At 52.7% G+C, this 14098-nt stretch overlaps 1 protein-coding gene across 4 annotated transcripts in view; it reads left to right on the plus strand.

The window, feature by feature from the left end:
• The window catches only part of ABR (ABR activator of RhoGEF and GTPase), a 174574-nt gene that overhangs the window by 124580 nt on the left and 35896 nt on the right, over nt 1–14098 (plus strand). For all 4 annotated transcript variants that reach the window (XM_028109312.2, XM_028109311.2, XM_028109313.2 and 1 more), the window contains 8 exons: nt 1918–2039; nt 3558–3723; nt 7022–7144; nt 7488–7563; nt 8006–8110; nt 8868–8942; nt 11723–11820; nt 12230–12361. In XM_028109312.2, the coding sequence (XP_027965113.1) occupies nt 1918–2039; nt 3558–3723; nt 7022–7144; nt 7488–7563; nt 8006–8110; nt 8868–8942; nt 11723–11820; nt 12230–12361 (897 nt within the window). The remainder of the gene's footprint in view (nt 1–1917; nt 2040–3557; nt 3724–7021; nt 7145–7487; nt 7564–8005; nt 8111–8867; nt 8943–11722; nt 11821–12229; nt 12362–14098) is intronic.

Raw genomic sequence — 14098 nt, forward strand, 5'->3', positions numbered from 1 at the left:
ACATCACCCATCCCTGCTCTCCTGCTCAGATGGGCACCACTGTCCCATCCTCGGTGCCTCTCTAACCCTCATCTCCCGTGCCCAGCCAAGAGAAGGTCTTCAGGCCCTGGGAGCTTTACGTTCAGTGTCCTGTTAATCTTCATAAGTCCACTGAGGCCTAGAGAGTCTCTGCAGATCTGACACAAGGTCTCTTGGCCATATGTGTTGGAACTGGATTCTTAGCTGGGGTTATCTGTCTGCAAGCCTTGTGCACTGTCCCCCAGACCAGGGAAACCAGGGGCTGTGGCTATGGCATTATTGAATGCAAACCCCCACTGTGGGCAGTATGATGCCTCAGGGTCCCCTGGAAGGTAATGGCTCAGCCTGAGGGAGCTCAGGGAATCTGAGAGCGGGAGCTCTGAGCCTGCATGAACAGGTGGGGTAAGAGCTAGGGAGTGAGCCCAACAGTTAAGAAAGGCTGGAGCGGGAGGTGGCTAAGGCCGCCAGGTTGCTGGAATGTCCCAGGTGCAGATGTGGTACAGCAGCTCCAGTTCCTTGGGGGCCCTTCTTGGTGGACGGGTGGGGGCACCCCAGAGAGGGGAAGCGATTTGAAGAATTGGAGGGACAGTTACTCACATGGGTCAACAGCCTGGCCCTTATACAGTGCTTCCTGTCCAGGAGAGGTAATTAAGTGGCATTTAGGAGTGAAGACTAGCTGGGTTTATGCTCCTTTATTACATTTTTGAGCCTCCAGTGTCTCCTGGGGAGGGAAGTAATGAGGGACGGGGTCTGGAGCATGACAAACGGGGCACAGAGAGCTGCCCCCATATGCAACTCCCAGCCCTGGTTGGCAAGCCCTGGAATGTCATTGGTTTGTTTGGCTCAAGGATATCTGAAAGATCTCCAAAGGGTTTAGAGCACTGTCAGTTTCAGATCGTGTTAACTGGATACTTCTCCCATGCTCACCTACATATTGCAGCATAGGTAGGTCACAAGGCATATAATACAGGGAAGGCTGACATGGATCGCGACAGCCCCTGAGAAGCCTGCTGGCTGTGAGAGTGTCAGGGCAGAAACTGGAGGTTCTGCATGGAGCAGAATGCTCTTACCCATCCAGGACCCAGGTTAGAGATGGCTGCAGGGTCCTCCGGGAGCTGCTACAGCTCCACCAAAGGTAGCCCGTGTCTCCCATCCACCTGAGGGCGGCTGTAGAATCCACTCAGAGGCCACTGAAACAGACCGAGAGGGCCCGTGGGTCAAGGCTGAACTGAAACAAGATCAACTTCTTAGGCAGGGTTGGGGGAATTCCCCAGGGGCAGGGGCAGTGTTCATGGCCCAGCGTGGAGGAACCAAGTCATTCTGGACTAGGGTCTATCCAGGTGAGAGCTGTTGACCGCTGCAGGAAAATAGAAAGCTACCATTTTTAAAAATTTTTTTTATTATTATTATTTTAGATTTTATTTATTTGAGAAACAGAATGAGGAAGAGAGAGTACAGGAGTGGGGGCAGAGGGAGAGGGAGACGCAGACTCCCCCGCTGAACAGGGAGCCCGATGCGGGACTCGATCCCAGGACCATGACCTGAGCCGAAGGCAGACGCTTAACCGACTGAGCCACCCAGGCGCCCATAAATCTACCATTTATTCATCACATATTATGTGCCAGGCATTGGGCTCTTTTACATATACCATCTTGATGAATCCGGCATTACAGGGCAGCCATCATTATCCCCATTTTACAGATGGTAAGGCTGAGACTCAGGGAAGTCAGGGAACTTGCCCCAGATTACAACCAGAAAGCCCATGTCTGTGTGACCTTAAGCACCAGGTGCCACGCCCCTCCCTGCAGCCCCTCCCAGCTGGATGGTGCCCCCGGTGTGGGCTGGGCTCTGGGCTGACTCCCCCTGAGCAGGTGGGGGTGGGTGTGCCATCTCCCTCAGACGCGACAGCTGGTGAAGGACGGCTTCTTGGTGGAAGTGTCGGAGAGCTCCCGGAAGCTGCGGCACGTCTTCCTCTTTACAGATGTCCTACTGTGTGCCAAGCTCAAGAAGACATCTGCAGGGTGAGTCCAGGGGGCGGGGTGGGAGGGAGCTAGACTCTGCCCCCTGAGGAGCCCCCTAGCACCGGAGGCAATTGGCATTTAGTTTTTCCTTTTAAAAAATCGATTAATTAATTTCACTTTACTACATATCCTTTTTCTAAAAATAAATCATGTTTTTAATTATAAAGATAATATAACCAAATTACAGGGGGGAAAAACCCATCACCCACCCGAACATAAGCATCGGTCTCCTGCTGCTATATTTCCTTCCAGTTTTTTTAAACGTTCTTATGTTTTTTCCATGTACTTGTAATCAGAGTGAATGCCCAATTTTGGTCTCTGCTTTTTCCATTTCACGTCATAAGCATTTTCCCAGGCTCTGCCTAATCTTTGTAATCATCCTTTTACTTTCCTGCGTGATGTTACAAGTGGATATGCCATAATTTACTTAAGCACTCTCCTTTTATTAGACATCTCTAAATTTTTGCTAACTGCGATTCTGTGAATATTCATTAAATCTGCCGTCATTACTGAGTGCTTATGCCATTCCAGGTGCCATGACAAATGCTTTGACTCTATGATTTCCAGTCTTCCCCAAAACTCTCACAGAGGAGAGGAGAGACTTAGAAAAGTTAGATCAGTTGCCCAAGGTCGCACGACTAGAGGTAGAAAAGATGCGATCTGAGCTGTAGTCAGACCTGAGCGCTGCCTTCCACCTCCGTCCCTGCCCCCCGGCGAGTGGGGTCCGCCCCGTGCCACGAGCAAAAGAGGTCATGCGGTACTCATTCCCACATTGTTCCACCTCCATTTCCTTATCTACGTGTGCCAAGTACACTGACCGGGGGCGGGGGGACAAGCCTCATGCTCCTCTCAGCACTAAGAGGCCAGCGTCAGAGGGGTGAACCCACGTCCTGGGGAAGGTGAGGGAAGGAGAGGTTAGTATGCGTTTCAGTAAAGCAGGGGACTCCCTGGGACTGGATCACAAATGAGATCGTTCTAGAGCACAGATGGCAGTCATAATGAGCAAACACATCTGTGCCTTTAGTCCTCTGCCCGTGACAGACATTACTAACGAACCACGGCACTAGTACCCACTGGGCTTGGATGTGGCTTTATAATCTTCCACCCAGTACCCCCACGTGACCTCTATTGATCAGGGTTAAGAATAACATGTGTATTCCATCTCCAGCCCAAAGGACAATGACTATGAGCTAAGTATAGATCGGCTAGGGGGAGGGGAGAGCGTGGGATGGGGAATAGGAAAGTGTTAGAGGTTTGGAGTGTTTAAAAACATCAGTCCTACTGGGCCTGAAGATTGGCAAGGCCAAGGTCCAGAGCCCTCCCTGCTGCCTGACCCTAGACCCTGACTGTCATTTCTCCACATGAGGGTTTCCCGATCAGACTCCTCAAGGACACGGATCATTTTTGCCTGTGACAAGTTCTTAACAAATCCCTCTCAGGTGTTCTTCTGATTCTGGCAGTTCAGGCTTGAAGAGCCAAGTTCTCTCTCGCTCATGTCTTTCTCCGGCTTGTTTGCAGGAAGCACCAGCAATATGACTGCAAATGGTACATCCCCCTGGCCGACCTAGTGTTTCCATCCCCCGAGGAGTCTGAGGCCAGCCCCCAGGTGCATCCCTTCCCAGACCACGAGCTGGAGGACATGAAAATGAAGATCTCGGCCCTCAAGAGTGAAATCCAGAAGGAGGTGAGCAGAGCCTGGTATCTGAGCTGAGATGGGGGGTGGGGTGGCCCTTTCCCTTGGGGCCCTTTAAACCAGGTGTGGCAGGATGGCAGAAGGAGGGGAAGTTGTAAGACTTGAGAGTCTGATAAGGGAGACAGGATGCAGGAGTAGGAGGCCTCAAGGACATGCTCGGGGAAAGACTCTGGCCGTGGCACATTAGCACTGAGCAGATGGAAGGAGGGCCAGGAACTCAGTGTTCAGAATTTAGTAGGGTTAGTCATGGGGAGCTGCCTAGTGTATGTCAAGCACCACAGAAAAGGAAAGCAAGAGAAGAAGGAAAAGCAGGATGAGTGCAAGAGAAGGAGCTTGAGGGGCCTCTCAGAAACTGACAAATGAAGTAGGCAAATAAGTAAGGGGAGAGAGGCTTTGAATACCACAGTTAACATGTTCCTGCTTGATCTAAAAATGCACAGAAGCTTGTGCCCATATGCAACATTTACACACATTTGTCATGTATTAAGCTGCAAAGGAAATCGGAAATTTAAAAAAAACACTTCTTTGGTAATTTTTCTTTTTAAAGTAAGCTCTACCGAACGTGGAGTTTGAACTCATGACCCTGAGATCAAGAGTCACATGCTCTACTAACTGAGTAGCCACCCCTAAAAAAAAATTTGATAGCATACTGGTTATGTTCACAGACCACAGTGCAACGAAATCAGAAATCAACAACTAGAATATGGTTAAGTATATGCCTAGAAAATTAAAACTTGGCAAGGTAAAGAGGAAATCCTAATGGAAACTGCAGACTATTTAGAACTGCATGAAAATGAGAGCACTCATATCAAAACCCATAGGTGTGGCCAAAGCACTCTTTAGAGGAAAATGTATAGCCTTAAATTCATGTATTTGAAAACAGTGGCTAGAGGAAAGCCCCCCCAGGAGGTGGCTTCCCCACGCATGTCACACAGGGCTCAGCTTAGGCCTCCACCTCCCTGGGAGCCTTCCCTGCTGTGTACCCACTGCGTCTGGGTTGGGCGCCCTGCTTTCCGGTCCTGGGGTCCGCTCTTTCTTTTGCGTTACTGGTTCTGAATTGTAATTGCACAGTCCACTTTCTCTTTTCCCCACTTGAATTGGAACTCTAGTGACCGTGCTGTTTTCCTCAGTTCTGTGTCCCTAGCACTTGGCACATAGTAGGTGTTTTGTAAGCAGTTGTTGAGGAATCCACGACCAGATGGCTTCTAAGAATCCTTTCAGCTTAGCCATCCCTCTTTGAAGGAGAGGAAGACCATAGGAATGACCCCAAGGGTGTCTGGGGCAGGGGGATGACCGAGGACTGAGGGTCTCCCTAGGGGCACATCTGCCCAGAGGGGCACAGGTGTCCTCCTCCTGACTGGCCTCACCCCACCCTGCTTTTAGTGGAGCCTGTCTCCCCAGCTCCACCAGCCCCACCCCAGGGCATCCTGCCTGACTGTTTCTCCTGGTCCTGCTTGCTGGTGGACTTCGTCCCCTCCCTCCTGCCCCAGGTGTGCACACATGGCCTTCTGCTCAGTCCAATCCACAGTTCCTGGGCTCCATTGGCTGCTCGTTGCAGGGGTGTGCCAGACACCTCAAGGAGTCCCTTGTCTTGCCCATGACTGACCTCAGCATGTGACACGATGTGAGGAGAGTCACCGGGGAGGCACGTTGTTGTTCACTGAGTCACAGAAAAAGCAGTGATTGATTTTTTTTAATAATACTTTTTTAAAGCTTATTTTTGTTCTCATCACCAACCTAACACTGGCTTGTTATCACAAGAAATATAATACTGAAGCCTACAGAGTGTAACAGATTATCACCCACCCCCCATTGTTAACAGTTTGAGGTATATACTTCTAGACTCTTCTATGCTTCTACCGGTGTGTATTTTTTTGTTTTGTTTTAATGAGACTAGACTATATGTGCCATTTTGCAACTTAAGCTTTTCACTTAATGGTGCATTTTAGAGCTCTTTGGATCTATCAGATTCTTTTTAACAGCTGCGTCCTATTCAATCCTGTCACTTCATTGCACAATGATGTACGAGATATTAGATTGTTTCTGGTTCTTTACTCTTAACAGGCAAGACTGCAGTAAACCTGACTGTGCTCCTGTTTCTCTTTGGTAGCTTCCCTACAAGTGGGATGGCTGGGGCAGAGGGCTTGCTCTAATTGCCAGATTTACTTCTGGACAGGTCGTGTCCGATTATATCCCCCCCCACCAGCAGTGAGAGAGTCACTGTTCCCCCACACTGTCACCGCAGCAGCGTGAGAGAGTCACTGTTCCCCCACACTGTCACCCCAGCAGCGTGAGAGAGTCACTGTTCCCCCACACTGTCACAACACTGGCTGTGAGCACTTGTTACCATTTTGCTAGTCTAGTGGGTAAAAAAAAAATGCAGTAGAGATGAATTCTAATTGAGGAGCTTGAAGTTGGCGCTGGAACTGAAACTTGAAGCATAATAGCAGTTACTAAAAGGGAGGGGATCCTTCACAAAATATAAACTTGAAAAATTGGAGAAGGGGGACACAGGTTGAGACCTAAGGGTTTTTTTCAGAACAAGGAGTAATACGGTGCAGCTGAGGTGGAGGGTGCAGGGTGGGGCATGGTAGGATACTTGGCTGGGCACGGAGGCCAGCCCCACCCTTGGGAGGCCCCGTGTGCCAGGCAAGCAGTTAGGCCTTTTTGCTGAAAGGTGTCTGAGGTTTTTAAGCAGGTATTTTGATGATACCCAGGATCTGATTTATAGAAGTGACTGAGTGATGACACGCTTAGGCTAATGCCATTTCCAAGAGGAAGGGGTGCATCATCCTACACAGGGCCACAGGGGAAGCACCAGGTTTGGTCAGGATGCTGAAGGCACAGGGGGAAAGCATGGCTCAGAGCCTGTATTGTGTTTCCTGCAGGAAAGGAAAGCAGAGCAGAGGCAACTGCTTAGGACTGGGAGTTTGAAAAATGTCAGCAGGCTCTGGGCTATCGGGTGGTCCCTAGCTGTCTGCTACCTGGCCCTGGGTTATTTAGGGCAGAGGAATATTGGCTTAGTGAATGGGGGTATGAACTCAGGGCTGGTTGGTTTGTATATGAAAGGTATGTGCACAGGAAGGTATGTACCAGCTTAGGGGTCAGCTTGCCCTGGGAAGGGGTAGCTTTCTCCCTGGCCAGCTAGGTACCCCCTAGATGTCAAAGCATCATAAAATATAAAAAAAGAAAAAGACACGATGAATGCACAAGAAGTGCTGTGCTTAGAGCTGCCGAGTGAGGAGTGGAGTGTGTGAGGGAAACCACCTGTGCCCTCCGGCCCCCACAGAAAGCCAACAAAGGACAGAGCCGGGCCATCGAGCGCCTGAAAAAGAAGATGTTTGAGAATGAGTTCTTGCTGCTGCTCAACTCCCCCACGATCCCATTTCGGATCCACAATCGGAATGGAAAGGTCAGAAAGGGGTGGTGATGGGACAGAGGTGGCCCCCTTCCTCAGTCCAGGGCTGCTCGTTCTCTAGGGCTCCTGTCCATGATCTGTGGGAATCAGGGACTCAGGCCCAGTTCCTGAGGATGCTGCCCCAGCTCCTACCCTGGACTCCCTCTCCCTGCTGGTGTGGAGCCAGTGCCCCCTGCTGGCCATCACCAACACTGCCACTCCAGTGCCTGGGCTTCCCGGAAAGGAGACTCTCCCCAGCTCCCACCTTGGCCAAGCCTCCTGGCGCCTCAGTAAGAAGGAGCCAGGGATGTGCTTGGCCACGTGGTCACCCCAATTAATTCTCTTTTCCTCTCTTCAGAGCTACCTGTTCCTACTGTCCTCGGACTATGAGAGGTCAGAGTGGAGAGAAGCCATTCAGAAGCTACAGAAGAAGGGTAAAGTCCCACCCCGCTCCACACTGCTCTGAGGGTGTCCATGGCAAGAGTGGCCTTTTGCGTTTCCATGCACTTCGATGTCCACGGTCTCCTCTTCGGCCCTTATGGTCACTCTGTAAGGTGCCAGGGCGGGTGGCATTTAACTGATGTTACTTTAACTGGAGGCCCAAAGAATTTAAGTAATTTGCTTATGGCACAGAATAAATTAGCGATAGGCCTGGGCCCAGAGCCCAGGCTTGTCTGTCTCCCTCTTGCTCTCCGTGTTGCACACAGTTGGAAGCCACCTGTGACTGTCCCCATGTCCCTACAAATCTTCCCCTCCCTTCCCGTGACCAACTCTGCCCCTAGAGCTAAGCTTTGTTTCCTGCAGTAGCCCCCAGAGAAGAGCAGCAGGTCTTAGTGGATCTGTGATGACATTTTCCTCTCTCGGCTCCTCCTACAGATCTCCAGGCCTTTGTCCTGAGCAGTGTGGAGCTCCAGGTACTCACGGGATCCTGTTTCAAACTTAGGACTGTACACAACATTCCCGTCACCAGCAATAAAGACGGTAAGATCTGGAACCCAAGGTTGTCTAATCAGCAGGCCCAAGCCCCCAGGGCGTTGCTGGAACCTTCCATAAGGACCTAGCCAGACACATGGCTGTAACAACTCCATTGCCAGGTACATAGAGAGCTTGAATAGGGGTTGTTCTCTACTGAGTTCCCAGATAGTCCCAACTCCTCCCCGGCCCCCTCTGGCTTGAGAGAAGAATCTGGCACCTTCGTGCCCTGGAATCATGTTGTTAATATGTTCATGAGGTAGTCAGATAATGGAAGCGAAAGACCGAAGCATGGGGCATGGTGGTGGTGGAGGGGGAAAGGGTAGCTGGAAGCGTATGAGAAGTAAGGCCAGAAGTTTCCAGGGACGAGATCTGGGAATGCCAAGCAAAGGAGTTTGTTCAAGCCAAGGAGCCTATGGGAGGTTTGTGAGCAGCGGAGAACTGTGATCAGGGCTGGTTGCTCATGGGTGTTGGGAAGGGGTTTTGAAGGCAGGCTCTCCTCCCCATATGGTATGAGATCCCCGGCCCAGTAGGGAAGGTGTGGACTGGCCTTCCAGGCTGAGCGGAGGGAGAAGGGGCACCAGCTCACATTCCCGGAAGCAGAGGGCTCTGGGAACTTCTTCCTCCAGCCACCAGGTGGTGCTGCGAGACCAAGGCTCAGACTGTGTCCTCCGACCCTATAGGCCTTCCTGCGAGCCTGGGGTGAGAAGGGGCTGAAGCCGGCCTCTCGCCAACCCCTACCCCGGGGGGCTTTCCTCTCTTACAGACGACGAGTCTCCAGGACTCTATGGCTTCCTCCATGTCATCGTCCACTCTGCCAAGGGGTTCAAGCAGTCAGCCAGTAAGTGCCCCGGACCCCCAACCCTAGGAAGAGCGGGAGCCATGGTTCATCCTTTCACAGGAAGACCCCATGAACCCATTGCATGGGGCCTCCCACGGTCCACCAAGTCTGCTGTGGTCTGCCCAGGCTGCGGCCCTGCCGGGTGCCCTGACATGTGGGTGGGCATTCCCCCAACGGTCAGGAACCAGCTCCTCTTGGCAGGAGGATCATTCCTACCTTGTGTCTCTGAGGTTAGGTCTTCCCCAAGCCCTCCCCAACTCCTGGGTGTCTGAAATCCTGGACTCTAACCCCACATCTGCCAGGGACAAGCTATGTGACCTCGGGCAAATCCCTTAACCTCTCCGAGCCTCAGATTCTTTCTCCATAAAAAGCGAACGCACTTGTTAATACTGACCTAAGAGCAGGCTTGGAGATGACTGAGTTATGTGCTCTGCCAGCACACGGCCGCACATTTCCCTCCTGCCTTCATCACCGTCTCCCAAATCCGTGCAGTTCTTAGCATCTGACAAGATACAACTACACTTTTTTTATCTAATTTTCCCCCATAGGAATTTATCTTCCATAGGAAAAAAACTGAGTCACAGATAAAAGGACTGAACCTCACAGAGCATCAGAAACCCAGGGTTCCTGACTCCTCTGCTCTCCGCCTGCCCCTTCCCACTCCCTCCTCTTTGTCTCTGGGGGACAAGGTCTGCCCTGGGCCCCTCTACCTGCGCTGCACCATGCATAGAACGTGGCATTAACTCGCCAACAGCCATTCGACAAACATTGACTGTGAAGTTCATGGGGTACCTTACTGCTGGGTGCCTGGGTACCTTCTAGGTGCTGCAGAAAACTCAAACGTGGCCAGTGTGTGGATGATGCCTTGGCCTGTTTCAGAGCCTTTTCAAGTGCATCTTCTGCTCTGATCCCCCTGGCATCCCTCCTGGCATAACAGGTCCCTGTTATCACTCCCATTTACCAAAGCCCATCCCTTTCGCTTTAGAGCAGCGTTTCTCTCAGTATGGCCAGGAGCTCTGCGCTTACCACTGAGGCCATGCTGCTCATACACACGGGGCAGCCTCCTGGACCCTCCCCAGACACAGAACCCCTTTCTAGGGGGCACTGCCCAGGAATATTCCTGGTTGGTAAGTTCTAGAAGGCTATTCCACATACCTGAGTCTGTGGCCCACCATGCCCAGATGACTTACCCTCTCTCCCTGCTCCCTGTTGGCCGGGATGGGCCTCAGGGAGCAGGGCCGTGGGGTGGTGTGGCCCCCTCTCCCAGAGCAGATGTTCTGCCTCCCAAACTGGGTCAGGGGGGTCACCTCATGTCTATGAGGTGAACTGCTACTACAAAAATCTCTCCTGACCTCCAGATCGTCCTCACCTCCTCCCTCCACCGGCCTCCAGCGCCGTTCACATGTTCACTCTGACTCAGCGGGCTTAGGGCCCCATGAATCTTCAACCATGGTTCTTTGTCCTAATACGTTCATTACATCTGCACAGTCAGGCCTGGGGTGTAGGCACCATTGTTAGTCCTGCTTTACAGATGAAAGCACTAAGGCAGAAAGATTGAGTGATTTGTGCAGAGCTGGGATTTGAACCCAGACAGTCAGAATCAAAGCCCTCCTTCTATCTCATGAAATTTCCCCTAACCCGACAGTGCGCACTCACACGAAAATCAATAAATGGGGATGGCATGCATGCCCTCCATCTCTCCACCACCCAGACCTGCTCTCTGATCTGGCAGAGGCCTGGGTGCTTAAGGCCTCTGGTGTTGTTTGCCTGTTAATCTGTGCCCACCTCCCAGCGTGCCCTGATACCCAGCTCTGTCTGGTCTACGTCCTACCCAGCCCGAGACAACTCGGGGGCTGCTCCATCCACTCTCCCTTCTCACTGAGGAGAGCCCTCTAATGGGGCCTCGGAGGGGCATGGATGTCCACCCTCTGACCTCTGCCCCTTGATTCACACTACAGAGGATTGGCTCTGATACCCTCAAGGCACCTCCCGTGCACCATTTTACTGGGATACAACCATGGCCACTCCCGTGGAGGGGGACACGTGTCAGGGTCTGAGCCCCAGAGGGAGGGTATGGATTTGCAGAGCACCTGGGGTGGCCACCCAGTGCTGTGGCCGCGTCAGCTGGGGCTCACCAGGAGCTAAGAACACAAGGCTTCTGCCTGTGTGGTGTTGATGTGGTGAGGGGAAACCAGGCAGAAAAGAGAACTTGAGTTAAAGTCAAGTGCTATGAAGAAAACAACAAACCAAGCTTTTGGAATGTGGGGGGCATTTTTGGTTGTCACAGTGAGTGGCGGTTACTCCAGATTTTCAGCACTCAGAGGCCAGATGCCTTCCAGAGACTTCCACCTCAGATGCCAGACGCCCTGCTGAGGAACCTGGGATTAGTGGGAGAAGGGGTGGGGGAGAGCAAAACTTCTTTAGCCAGCGTGGCCAGTGAAGACTTGGCCTGAGGCTTCAGTGGTGAGGAGGCAGCCAGACAGGGACCAGGGATGGAGGGACTGCAAAGCCTTACAGGGCCCTCAGGTGGGAGCAGCGGGGCAGGTCAGAGAGAGGAGGCCAGTGCAGCTGGAGGGCAGTGAATGAGGCGGAGGGGGCAGAGCCGGCTAAGAAGAGGGCAGAGAAGTGGGAAGGAGCCAGAGCACGCAGGGCTGTGGGAAGGAGAACACGGAGGGTGTCCTGCAGGGATGTTGGGGGGACAGAGGCATTATCCCCCTTTCCCTCCCGAGGTCCCGAGCCTCGGGCCTCACTCAGTGTGTCTCTGCCTGTCCCCGCTGCAGACCTGTACTGTACGCTGGAGGTGGATTCCTTTGGCTATTTTGTCAGCAAAGCCAAAACCAGGGTGTTCCGGGACACGACAGAGCCCAAGTGGGATGAGGTGAGTGGAGGTGGCTGGCGTCCCCGCAGGGACCTCTGAGCTTATCACCAGGTGTACCCCCCCCATTCCCTGTGCTCACTTGCTGTTGACCGGGGATGGCCGAGCCTGCTGGCTGGGTGAATTCTGTCTCCCTAACCCCTCTGCCCTCCACTCCCTGCTCATTTAGCGTCTGGTACTGTGTTCACGGCTAGATGTGGGGTTTTCAGCTCAGGCCTAGACTCCACTACGCCAGCAATTCGGAGGCCTCTGGGGCTCCAGCAAGGGAGGAAGTTCCTCCATGCCTTATGACGTGCTTCTCTTGGGCCTTTGTCACCCGCTTCTAACCCTTGCAAACTTGGGGCCCGCACTCGCCAGGAAGCTGTGTGTCTCAGCTTTGGAGGTTCAGGATCGTTGTGCCATCTTTCCCCAGGAGTTTGAGATTGAGCTGGAGGGCTCCCAGTCCCTGAGGATCCTGTGCTACGAGAAGTGCTATGACAAGACCAAGGTCAACAAGGACAACAACGAGATTGTGGACAAGATCATGGGCAAAGGGCAGATCCAGGTAAGGGTCCAGACGCAGCTGGGGCACCAAGGCAGGCCTCTGGGAGCTGCCAGGAGGTGGTGCTACTGGGAAGGAGTCCTTCTCACCTGCCTTCTTGGTTAAGGTGCTTGGCCTTTTGTGACTTGGGTTCAAAACTGGTTTGAGAAAAGTTCCCCAAGGTGGTGGTTCTTTCCTGCCAGAGATGGTGTCTTATTCTAGCTCCAGAAGCCCATGTGCGCTCCTTCCTCGGTCTTCCATGGCTGGTTCAGGTGCATCATGCACACTCCTGCACGATGGATGGAAGGGATGACAACTCCCTTTGTTTTCACATCCCAACTCTGGTCTACTGGGGGCTTTTCCCAGGAACATTGTGTTAAGAAGGATTCTGAGGCTATATCCATGAATGCTGTGTTTGGTTAGCAATGTCTGGCGTTGGAGGAGTGAGACCTTGAGCATTTGCCACTGGACTGGAAGGCCTTAGGATCCAGCCGGCTTGCTGGGGGCTGGTCTCTGACTTGTTGCTAGGGCTGCTGGGCCTTACTCATGCCAGGAGTTCAGTGACTTAAGGTATTGGTAGAGCCAGGTCCTGAGTCAGGTTAAGAGTATACATGCCTCGGCTGTGTTTCTTGGAAGCCCTTGTTTGTAGCCTGTGTCTCTGGAACATTCTGCCAGTTTTGAAGATGATTACTCTTCATTTACCTGTCAAGAGGACATAGGTCTGCGGGGGCTGGCATTCAGCATGGAGCCATCCACATTCCATCTGGCACCAGGTGTGGCCTCGTCCTTGGGACACAAGTGGCCTCATTGGGGGTGAATTCTGTGACCCTGAAATCAAGGGAAACTGGCACTGGGATCTGAGCCCATGAGCCTTCAGTGTTCTGAGCTTCTTAACAATTGTCCAGATGTGATCTGGCGGGGGCCGGTGGGGGGAGTCGGGGGAGCTGAATGGCACTTTTTTGAAGGAAGTGTTTGTTCTCTGATGCCCTGTGGAGGATGCGGAGTTTGGTATCTGGCTTTTGGCTCAGTGTTCTTGGTGGTAGTGCCCTTCGGGGACCCATGTGGGCCTTCTCCTCTCCCCACCTGTTTCACCTGAGTGTTTGAACAGGAGAATGGCATCGTTTGGTGGGGGCCCAGCCATCTGCCTCGTGTCACCCTTGTTCATGTGCACGTCCCTTCCTAATGCTGTGGGACCAGCTCTTTTGAGCACTGTCGCCAGGGATATGGTGCTGCCAGGCAACCTAAGCCAGCCCTTTGTCATTTAGATGAGAGAGAGGTCTGTAAAGTCAGTCCTGGGACCCTACTTACTGCAGGGATGAGGGCTGGGAGCCCTGTCTCCACATGCCTGGGTGGCTGGTGGGACAGGCAGGGAAGGGGTGCTGCCCGCCCAGCCCCAGGAGATATCCGGCCAAGAAACATGTGTGACTGCCATGCTCCCTGGGCCACTGGTGGCCATGGAATGGATGAGTTAGCAGCCCGCTCAGGGAGCACCATGGGCCCTGACCCCTCCAGAATGCAGATTCCAGGGCCCCGTGGCACCATCCCCCACCTGGACTTCCAGCCCCGTTGCTTTCCTCCTCCCTGTTTCTGTCAGCCGCACAAGCCCCAGGGGAAACACACCATAAATCATTACATCTCGGAGACAGGAGCAGATGGAGGCTTTGGGGGAAGGGGAGGAAGCCAGGTTATGTTTGGCAGAGCAGAAAGCACAGTCTGGTAAGGAAAATGTTTCTGTGTTTAAGCTTCGAGGAATGTTAAATG

This window comes from Eumetopias jubatus, unplaced genomic scaffold (genome assembly GCF_037043125.1).
Source record: "Eumetopias jubatus isolate StellerSeaLion01/CBP00866 unplaced genomic scaffold, mEumJub1_p1.0 scaffold_10, whole genome shotgun sequence".
NCBI lineage: Eukaryota > Metazoa > Chordata > Mammalia > Carnivora > Otariidae > Eumetopias > Eumetopias jubatus.